General features: G+C 39.3%; 1 protein-coding gene across 1 annotated transcript in view; it reads right to left on the bottom strand.

The window, feature by feature from the left end:
- Nucleotides 1–591: 591 nt before the first annotated feature.
- Nucleotides 592–11,506, bottom strand: part of MPPED2 (metallophosphoesterase domain containing 2) — a 47,656-nt gene continuing 36,741 nt past the window's right edge. Inside the window, exons 4-6 of the mRNA XM_009069557.1 lie at nt 8,941–9,056; nt 4,262–4,375; nt 592–737 (exon numbers count right to left, since the gene is read on the bottom strand). Of these exons, the coding sequence (XP_009067805.1) occupies nt 619–737; nt 4,262–4,375; nt 8,941–9,056 (349 nt within the window). The 3' untranslated portion in view covers nt 592–618. The remainder of the gene's footprint in view (nt 738–4,261; nt 4,376–8,940; nt 9,057–11,506) is intronic.

Here is an 11,506-nt window from a genome sequence, read left to right as displayed (position 1 = left end):
GTAATGCCAGATGTAGTAAAACTTCATTTCAGTACAGTGAATTAGGGCCTCTATTGCATTGGTTTTGAATAGATGCAAAGACCTGGAGGACTTGGAGTAATAGCATTCCTCCTGTGACTGGTCATTTGTGCACCATCTTTTATATTTGCCATGTTAATTAAGGGAAAACATCTTTACCATCATTTTTGTTTTACCAAGAGCTCACTGGGAAACATCTGAAATGAGGAAATCCTAGTCTAAACACTTCAGTTTAAACTGCAAACTTTCTGAAAGAAACACTCCTTTGAAAGACATCGTTCTTTTAGTATGTCCAATATACGTATATACAAAAGCCCCTACTAGATATATATATATATGTATATGTATATATGTGGGATGCATTCACTTTTCTGTGTTCACAAGTATTTTAATGGTGAAATGTTAAAGTCCTTAATCTGTTTCTGGCACCAAAGTGTCTTTGTTCCTCATCCACTTTTGTTACTCAAAATTATCTGTGAAGTAGCTAGCAGGGAAAAAAGAAGGTTTTTGCTTTTTTCTTGAATGGTTCCCTATTGGGATTCTCAGCCAGCAATATAAAGTTGCTAATGTGTTGGGTACAACTTTAAATCCTCATTGTAATCATGTGTTCCTTGGAGTAGGTAAGTCAATAACTATAGGTGGATTAAGTGGCTGGTAATTCACAGTGCACACAGATGCATTCACATAGGTAGTAGTTCCATCAGCCATGACACCATAACCTACAAAGGAAGAAAAACTCTGGTTACTCTTGTTATTCATTATTATCTTCTTTTTTAATTATTCACCTTTGTCACACAATGGTAAGCACCACATATATTACTCAGAAGGAATTTGAAAATTCTCCTCATGCAAAATATAAAGGTCCCCTGAATCAATACCATCTTTGTCCTACAGCAGCACTTTTTGCCACCTTTTAAGCTGTGCAAGAAAAGCAAAACAGACCCTCACTAGCTAGTGACTATATTCTCTGGCAGCCAGCTCACCAAACCTCCTTAGAAAGATAGATCCTTCTCTCTGCAATGCTTAGGAAAGGATGAGAAGATAGAGCTTAGGCAATACAGCATTGAAAAATACATGCTTCTGATCATTTAGGTTTGCAGTCATCAGTGCAACAAACTCTGGACAATTTTAATCTTTCCATCTATTTTTTCTGTCCTGTGTTGAACATCATTTAAGCAATCAGCGAAGAAAAAGCACTGCTTGACTAAGGCAAGTGTGTGTGCATGTGCACCTGGGCAGGATTTGTCTAGTAGGAACCTCTTCTTCCCTATGTGCTTGAAGTTGTTGAATAACATCCACCAAATTTGATGGAAAGACATTAAAATGTCTGTTCAGGCAAAGAAAAAAAATGGCTTTATTAATGCATTCTCTCACAGACAAGGTGAATTCACATACTAAGACACTATATAAATTCCACAGGAGAAAACACACACCTGTGTGCCTCACCAGTGGTGAAAATGTTTCAACTACATCTCATATTTGGCTAGACACCCAAGTCAAACAATTCCAGAGCTAAAGCTGCAGAAAATCAAACTTCCAGCTCTAATGTCTGTGGAAATACAGCAAAATGCTGTTTCAGAAAGTGAAGAAGCAGCCCTTTAACTGCCCTGGTGCTGTGAAAAAGCAGATACAATCTCCATTGTCAAAAATCTTTTAATGAATGACTCGGAAAAAAACATAAGCTCGATTACATTAAAACTAAAAGCTTCATGTTGGAAACTTGCATTGAAATGTTATGATGGATATGAAGAACTGCATTCACAATCAGAAATATATGATTTGGGGGAAATCACCTGGTAGAAAGCATTTGTATTAAGATCCAATCTCACCTTTATCGAAGTTAATAGTGAAATGTATTCATTGCTACATACACTGAGGTCCAGCTATTCAAATCCTAGGTATCTAGGACCCTATGGCTTTTCTGAGTGCAGTTTTGTGACTTACAGAAACACTGAAAGTTGCATAATTTGCATACAAAGAAACAGTAGCCAAATTCCTTTATGTTTTTTTCCTTAAAATACCCTGAATAATGCAGGGCCTCCTGGACTCCCCACGGAAAAAACACACTATAATTAGGGACTAGGGAGGAAAGAAAACTCTGTCAGGTTCCTGTCACAGACATTTCTTTAAATCATTTTCTGTTTGCCACAGAACAATTGTTCTGTGTAAAACACAAAATGCACGGAGGACAGTCAGCACTGCTGCTGGGACTTTCTGTCTCCTCGGCTACACATTTGGAGAGAACAGAATCAGTTTCCTAATATACTCTTTTTGCTGGAAGATTCCTAATGCTATAGCTTTCACTCCTGTCCTCCTGCCAACGGAGTTTCCTTGGCCATGACCTCAGCCAAGTACTGGCTGTAATGGGAAAACCAGGATTTTAGCCAGAGCCCCTGATATGGTCCTTGCTGCTTCCATGGGTCGATCAGCAGCAAGCCCATGTACAGAGGTACTTTTTTGGCAGACATAGCAGTGCAGGGGGGAATAGGGAAGAAACAACTCTTATAAGCATCTCTTTCCCCCAGATGTTCAGTAAATGACTGCTGCAGATGTAGCTATGCTCACTCAGAGGAAGAACTCATCTGTTCAAATCATGCATTCTCTCTACAAAGTGCAGCTTCGTTTGCACAGGCTGTCTGCAATGGGAATTCTCCTCTGCAGAGATTTAGCATCCCACTGAAAAACAGGCTATGCAGTTCCCCATTTGTTTTCTCTAAATTATGATAGTTAACCAGAAGAGAACCTTGTTTCTGTTTGGATACCTACTGTGCCAACTGTATTAATTCACAGGATTTACTATTCTATGGAGGTACCATTCTCTTCCCTTGAGAGCCAAAGTTGGGCTTGGTTTTTACAGATGTGATTTTGTTTACCTGCCTGAAGCTTCGTGGCTTGCTAGCTGTTTGCTTATATCCCCTGCAACCCACATGGCTTACAATCACTGAAATGACAATGAATTTGAACTGTGTTCACCAGCTCTCTTGGTCAGAGTACCAAAGACTACTCTAACAGCATTCTTGGTTTACTCTGTGATTTAACAGCACTTTGGACATTAACTAGGCATTAACAGGTCAGCACTGATGAGACACACGAGGAGAATGGACCTAATCCCTGAGCTGTAAAATAGTGATCTGAATGTCTTCCCCATCACTTTTACACCAGCATATCTCTCAGCAATGTCACTTCTAATGCACCATGGTGAAAGCCCCAGCAGCATGTCAGAATGGGATTTCCTGGGGAGGGCAATGGTTCTCCAGGTATCTGAATGACAGCTACTTCAGTTTTTCCAGTTCTACACTGGTGAGACCCACAGAGATACTACATAAAAGGCAGGAGCAGTCCCAGAAGCAGAAAACTGGCAGTTGTGGAGTACCTCTTCCTGCCACTAAGTTAACACTGGCAAGGTCTAAGCAGCAGATAATACATGTTTACATGCCAGTGGGTTCACTTCTGCACAGCCCAATGGTTTCTTCTGGTGGAGGCACTGCTTGAAGTCTTGCTGCCATGACACGAGAACAGAGCAGACTTCTCTACATCAGACAGCATGTACCTTCCCTTTGCATGGAGATGAGCCCCACTGACTCCAGTGGAGCATATTTGACACTATTTACTGAGCTATGTGAAGGGAACTAATTTTTTTTCTAGTTAAAAATCAAATAGTCAAGAGAACTGCTTTGTTTTGTCTGGGCACAAAATGCTTCCTCTGCCAAAGCAAATAAATACATCAGTATCTTGGAACTTCTACACAAGTCACTGGTGACATTTCTTTTGATTTCAACTTCATACATGCACTGATGGGGAGAGACAACTTTTATTGTACAATCCTGAGATTAAACCTTAGAAGCACCTCTCAAAGAATTCCTACCCATTTACAAACACAGAAACTGAGACACAGAGAGCTTATGTGAATTATCTGAAACCACAGATTCAGCTGAGGAAAATACAATCCATCAATCCTAATATTTAGTCACTTTCTGTAACTATTGGACTTGTGGTCTTATTTTAAAATTCATAGTAATCCTCTCTGTGAAGGAGACATCATCCTGTTTTATAGATGTATAAACTGAAAGAGAAGCTGAAGTACAAATATTGAAATGTGGGTCTACATCAACTCTATATATGCAGCTAAATAAGTATCTGAATTCTAAAAGTGCTTGGGTTCAGACATTCACATTTGAAAATGCTAGTTAAATTTTCTGTGTTTGTGGTTTCTAAATAGATATAGAAAGAAATGTGTGCTGACCTTCATGGATATGTCCAAAAACATGAAGCCTTGGCTGTATTCGTCTCTGGACTGTGTTCAGCAGCTCAACACATCCTACCCGTTGCATTTTCTTAGGAACCCAGTCTAGAAAACCTTTGGAAGAGAAAGGAAAGCTTTAAAAGAAGATAGATAATCTGCAATTTTGTACTCTTACACAGCATTTCTGAGATTTCATGTCTCATGGCTTTTCATAAGTAGCCACAGAATTGACATGGAAGAAACCGAGTCTGCCTTGGTAAGTAGAAGAGGAAGGAAGGAAAAATACTCGAGAAAAACCATAAAAGCACATTTGGATAAAAAGGACTATGATAACTCTTTCCAGGTGTTTTTCAAGGAAAAAAAATCACTTTAATTAGAGCATTTTTTACACTTCTGTTAATAGGAAAGCTCAATTTTTCTTCGTTGAAGAGGGTGAGGTATAAAGAGCAGTGAGTCCAAAGTGAATCTCTGAAGAATCTAAATGACCATTTAGCTATTTAAATCCAGACCTGGGATCTACTTTTCAAAACTGAACACTTTAACTGATGTAATGGAATCTGCATTGACAATAATAAGATGATATTGTTGTGGCATTGAATCCTACAGTAGTGGAATTCAGGTGAGGAACCTACTGCATGCCCAAAAAATAACATCAAGTAAAATGGGTTTGAGCAATTCATGACACAGCAAACCCCACTAGCCTCAATTTATATACCTCAGATAGGAAGAGAAACTCAGGCCTTTTGCAGTAGATGTATTTAAGTGCTATATTTCTTGCACAAAGTTTGTACAAAATTGCATTTCTTAGGAATACAGGCAAAAATGTTACATCAACTTGCCTCTATGTCTCAAAATCCTGCAGGGAGATGTAACTGACAACTGAAGTCTCGTGTTTCCTTCAAAGTAGTACTATAAGAAGGATGTTGATTAGAGGGTTCACAATAACCAATCTGTTTTCTTTCTATTGTTCTGTCATTTTCATCAGGCTCAAATTTGGAAATGCAAAAGATAAAATCTTTCTAATTTTATTGTTCTGGTATTTTCCCTGTGTGCCTGTCATAGCTTTGTGTCTCTTGGATTGCTGCAGTAGTGTGAATATATTGTGCCTTTAGCCAGAGAGGTAGAGTCTGGACCTAGTTTTCATACATTTACTTTTGATGTCCACTCAAGCATGGCTAAGCAGCTAACCAACTGGCTTAAAAGACCAGAACTGTGGTATTCAAGCTCTTGGAAAAGCTCTCAGATTTGCTAGAGCTTCAGGGTAGGTTCACACATTGAGAAATACCTCTTTAGCTGCCAGTGCTTGAAAACTGGGCTCAGTATACTGTGAGGTTTTATGAAAATGGCAGAAATTTGCCCTTGTATGATAGTTACTCAGAGAGCTAAGGCAAATTTTCAGAAACAAGTTGGGAATGTGGCATCCTAAGTGTTAGAAAGAGGAAGTTCTGATCATGGCCAAAGACTCCTAATTCATTCAGATGCATCTGAAGATGCTGCTTGGCTCCTATCAGGGGGATGTACAAAGACAAAGCCCTGCTGAATTCCAGACAGAGCAGAGGAATGCTCAGTTCTGCTAACTGAGTTTACCAGTCACTCGTGGCATCAAATGCAGCTCAAAATTCACTGTAGAAAATAATAAGTATATAAGAAGTCACAATGAGGCCAGCAACTCCTCTAGAATCCAGTCATGGCTTTTTTCCCCCAAGTAAACCTGTTATAACCATAGGTTTTGTTACTACAATGATTTGAAATAGTTAATTGTCAAAATGTCTGTGGTGAACATAAAGCCAAAAGTATTTCCACTTCAAAAACTTCACAAACAAAAATCCATAAAATTAACTTCTCCATTAAATTAAGCATTATTTATGTTGAACATGTTTTTGTTTACATGCATTATCACCCTTCTGAAGCCTTCCCATATGTTTGCAGCTTATTATGTACACCTGACTACACAAACTAAGAATAATTGATTACACCTAGCTAACAATTAGAGTTCATCTTAGGGTTTTTTTAATGTTTGGTTACTTGAAACAGGTTTCTGCAGCTGTCAGGAAAGTATAAATCTTTGTCATAGACAATCAAGCAGACAGCTGCAAATAAAGACTTAAAGGTGAAATTAAATTAAAAACAAACAAAAGAAAAGTGAACTTTTGGAAGAGAAATAAAAGAATCATAAATGCAGAGCTTTAGGAATCAGCAAAAATACTTTATAAGGTATATTATACAAAAAAGTAACAAAAAATGCTGATATGGAAATGAGCATTAGCTCATAGTCATATATTTCATAAGCTATGAAATATATGGCATATCTTTATTAATAATAAACAGGTTACTAATAAAATTGTCAATAATATGTGATTTAACCTTTGTTTTCTCATCCTGTGTGAACCTCCTGTGTATCCCTGCCCTGGTTTCATTCCAAAGCACTACTCTAAAACAGAAGAGAAAAATTACTTGAATTTTTGTTACATGGCTAACTGAGAAACACAAACTCTTAATGGTGATTCTGCATCTAAATCGTGCAATTTTAAATCTATATAATAATGTAGTATTAATTAGTTTAGGGGGATGCACACTCTTTTGAAGCGAGGGAATGAGAAAGCAGCACAGAAAAAGGATGATGGACAGAATTTAGGCAGCCATGCTGGAGAAAAAGAGGAATTTGCAAGAGGACTGATTGCTATTTATGATCATTAGGAACAGCTCTAGTGATGCTGTCCAAGATCAGAACAACAGTAATCAGCTTTCTGGTTAAAATAATTGGCTGGGAGGGTCAAGGAGGATCCTGTCTCCCAAAATGTCTGTGGACAGAGCTACACAATAAAGAGGTTCAGTATGTTAGGCAGAGTGCTAATTTCTTTTGAAGTGTCATATATTTGTTGCCATGGGTGTCAGGGAGACCAACAGCTGATGCCCTCAGGCAGAGGGTTCTGTGCCTCAGCCATCTATTAATGCATCAATAAAAGAGAGACAAAGAAATGGGAACTTTTAAAAAAGAAAATCCTTGGTTGAAGATTAAGAATTTCTTTAAAAGACAACAAATACTGAGCCATGGAGAAGGGGAGAATTCCTGTTATCCCATTACAGTCAGTGGGATGGGGGGCTCTTCCTCAGAATTATTACAATTATTAAATTACTTTCAATTATTACATTTACCATTAAATTTATTATTAAAGCAAGTCTGTTGAGTGCCAGCTCTGCAGTGCTCTTTAGAGATTCTTATCCCTCTGCTGATCCCAGAGGCTACTGGAATGGCCTGGTGGCTAAATCAGCAAGCTGGTAGAAGCTGGGTAGTGTGAACCCCTCTCTCCACTTGCCAACACTGGGTTTCAAGCGACTCTTTGGATCAGCTGAAGGTTGGATTATTTTACAGCTCATCAGCTGGTTTTAAAAACAGTTTTGTAAGTGGTGAAAAAGCCTCTGAAAATGTTTTAAATATGATTTCTATATAAAACTACATCGAAGTCCCAGCATCATGCCTCGGATCCTAACAGGGATTATCCTCCGTGCTAACCATTTGGAGCTGATATCTCAAGGTCTAAACAGTTAATTTCTGACATCCACAATTACAATACAGGTTCATATGAAAATTACTCCATGGCATGGCATGAGACTCCACTTAGGTGAAGTATGAAAACACATGCCCCTACTGTGAGAAACTGTGCTCACAAAGAAGTACTTTCCCCCAGGATTAGCGAGCAGTGGAATGCAAACATGTCTTTCTAAAGAAAACAAAACACAGACCCTTTGGATACTTTCTCCTCCAAGCTCTGAAAGAGGAGAAGAAAGGGTGGAAGACAAGAGGGGTTTAGCTTCAGGAAATTGGGGAATCTAAAGGTTTAAAGAAACCAACTGCCTTCATTTCACACAAAGCACAGTAAGCCACAGCAGAACATTTAAGCACATGCTCCGTGTTCGTGTCCATTTATTAAATTAGTGAGTTAAACACACAGTCACATTAAATACATTGAAAAACAGCTTAAAAGCCTTAAGCCTCTACTGAATTTGGACAAGTTTTTGTGATTGCATAATTTCTGTAACAAAGGTAATTTCATTATTTTCTAGGAATGCAAGAAATCTCTCATTGCTTTTATATCAGCTATATTAATATTTGCAAAACACATGCAAAACTATTTCTTTTTGATCTGTTCATGATGCCAGATTGTATTACAGGTAAGCAATTCACCTGTGCTGTCCAAAGAACAGGCAAACAATGGCAGCATTTGGGTTTGTGAGACAGAAGATGCACCAAGTCAGCATGATCAGGAAAAATACAAATTCTGGGCACTTGTCGGTGTGTGAATGCTACTGCAAGTCGGGGAGAAAGTGATAAAAAATAAGATCTTAATCCTGCATTTCTCTTCAAGCAGGCTCCATGCTTTCAATCTGGTAATTTCGTCAGTGGCAGATTAGACAGGTGCATAGGGAAACTAGACCTTGCTTATTTATAAAGCTCATTAAGCCTTTATGTGTTAACGTTTTATTTTTTAGGCCATTATTTAATTCCAAGCGATTGAGTACAGGTACCATAGGTAATCATGAGCTGAAGACCTGGTGCTGCTGAAACCAGTATGCATGTTACTTTTGTAATTCAGGATTGCACTCTTTTTCTAAGGAGAGCCATTAGTTACTGCATAATCATCCAAAATACACAGCTAAGAGCACTAGTATTTTCTTACCGAGAGGTGGTCCATGTGTTATAAGAATATCTATTCCATCTGGAATAAGGTTCCATTTCTCTAATAGTGCTTGGCCTCGTGGAAGATTAAAGCCCCAGCCATAAAACCAAGGTTGCCTGCCAAGAGAGGAGGAGAATGTCTTCAGTGCTACTTCCATGTACTGGTTATCTAATTAAAATACTGAGACTGACTCCATACTAGCACAGAATTTGGAGACACAAACAGCATTCATTTTCTTCTTTGTGTGCACAGTAAACCCCTCTTTCCATACAACCAGTGTTATTTAACTTGTGTGGCAAATCAGTGCAGTCCTTACTGCTTTCAGTAGACAGCATGCAGTAAAATATTCACCATATTCCTCCAACTATGTGAAAAGCAATTCTTAAAAGACCTGGATACCAAGATCTCCATGTGTGGATTATCATGCTGACTCTCACAACATTCAGAACACCTGTCTCAGACACCTACACATGAGTATGTTTCACATTGGCTCCCATTGCATTTGGCCCTTCGCCTATGACCAGCTGGGCAAGGACAGACTCTGGCACAATGACAGATCCCTCTCCAAAGTCAGAGACATCATCTATGCTGCTTTGTTTCTCTAATTGGATGCATCCCATCAGAACAAGAGTGCTGCTGCTTCTCTTACACATAAATTTCTTCTGTCCTCTGGTGTGTTGACTTGCTTTTAAGTAAGACTTTCCATATTCAGGATTTCTTATCAGACTGGCATTTACATTTTGTATAACATATTTATGGAGAAGCTCATCATGGAGCAGTGGGACTGTAACACTGCCAGTCAGAACACAATTTATCTGTATCTTGCTATCCCGTTGATTAAAAAACTGCATTTCACAGCATTTGTATCACAATGTTAAATTATGTCTTGCTGACTAGGCTTCAATTCTAGGTCATAAAATTGAGGGGTTAGTTTTAGGTTTGAATTTTTTATAATTTTTGGAATGGCATCTTCTGGCCATACCCATATTGGAAGAACAAACAAACTGCTTTTCTCCCACAGACAAAAAGAGCCTCAACTATGGATGACTGAAAGGCTTTCTGTGTCCACAGCTAAGAGCTCATCTAGTTCTTCACCACATGCCCTGGATAACCAGGGTCTGGAGAAACAGGTTTCTCAGGAAAAAAAAAAGAAGGTGAAACTTTGTACATCTGCCACTGGGACCAGAAATACATCCCAGCCTCCAGAAGCTGTGATGAGGGAGGTGAAGAAGGTGTGTGAAGAAGAGATGCTAACAGCACTAGCAATGAAGCAGAAACTTTTTTTATGAGTCACATTGCTCAGACCAAGGCAGCTGGCTAAGGAAAGGATATATCCCTCTATCAGAGATACAAAAATCACACTTCTCTGGTTACCTGTTCAACTTCTGGCAGCCTTTCCTCATAGGAGGAACAGCACCTGCCTCACAAGTATATATATGACTTCTCACCTTTCTGCTGCTGGGGTGGTAAGTCATGGTCTAGATAGGAAGCTCAGGGGAGACCTTTTCCCTCCAGGATTTCCTGAAAGGAGGTTGTAGTGAGGTGAAGAGCAATCTCTTCTCCTAGATTTCAAGTGATACAACAAGAGGAAATGACCTCGAGTTGTGCCAGGGGAAGTTTAGATTGGATATTAAGGAAAAGTTCCTCAGTGATAGGTCAAGCCCTGGAACAGGATGCTCAGGCAGTGTCTGAGCTACCATCCCTGGAAGTATTTTAAAGATGTGTAGATGTGGCACTTAGGGACATGCTATAGGGGTGTTAGGTTTATAGCTGGACTCAGTGACCTTAAAGGTCTTTTCCAGCCTAAATGATTCTGGGATTCTAGTAACTGGCTTATTCTGCAGTAAACAACCAGTGATGCTACTGCGTAACACAGTCACACAGAACCAAATCCCAGTGTGTGGAGCTTGATCAGCCCATCTTTACATTCAGCTCATCACTGACAGAATGGGAGTATTTTTATTGCATAGGAATGCCCTGAAAATAAATAAACTGAAGTTTGTGAGGTGCTTAGATATTACAGAAGTGGGAGGCTTTATAAAAACATACAGTGGTTAGGCTTTTTCTAAGCTCTCCACCCGTTCCTGCCTTGGGATTGCATTCCACACCTCATATGCCAAGTATCTTTCTTCACCAAGATGAAAATACTCAACTGTTTGGCAAATTGTCTGTAGGCCCAGAGCATGTTTTCCAGGAGCAAAATCTCACTGACAGAAAATATATGCAAGACCAAAGAGGAGGCAAAAGAAGTGTCAGCATAGTAAATCATGTTTCAAAGCCACTGACAGTTTCAGTGAATACATGTTTTTGCTCCCACCCATCGCGTGCCCTGGTGCTGCTGGGCATGGATGGGATCATTCCCAGGTCCTCAGTGGGCAGCAACCCTGCAGGTGTGCCAGGCAGAGCAGAACCAGCCACAGCCACTCCATGCCCCAGGAAAGAAACCGAGGGCAAAGATCAATATTTGCCCAAGAAGAAAAGGTCAAAAAACTATGGAATAATTATTTTAAGGACACAATGAAGCATTTATAAAGAGAAATAATCGTCGCTGTTACACAGCAGAAGT

Source organism: Acanthisitta chloris, unplaced genomic scaffold (assembly GCF_000695815.1).
Source record: "Acanthisitta chloris isolate BGI_N310 unplaced genomic scaffold, ASM69581v1 scaffold7782, whole genome shotgun sequence".
Classification (NCBI taxonomy): Eukaryota; Metazoa; Chordata; class Aves; order Passeriformes; family Acanthisittidae; genus Acanthisitta; species Acanthisitta chloris.
This window is presented reverse-complemented; position numbering and strand designations above follow the sequence as displayed.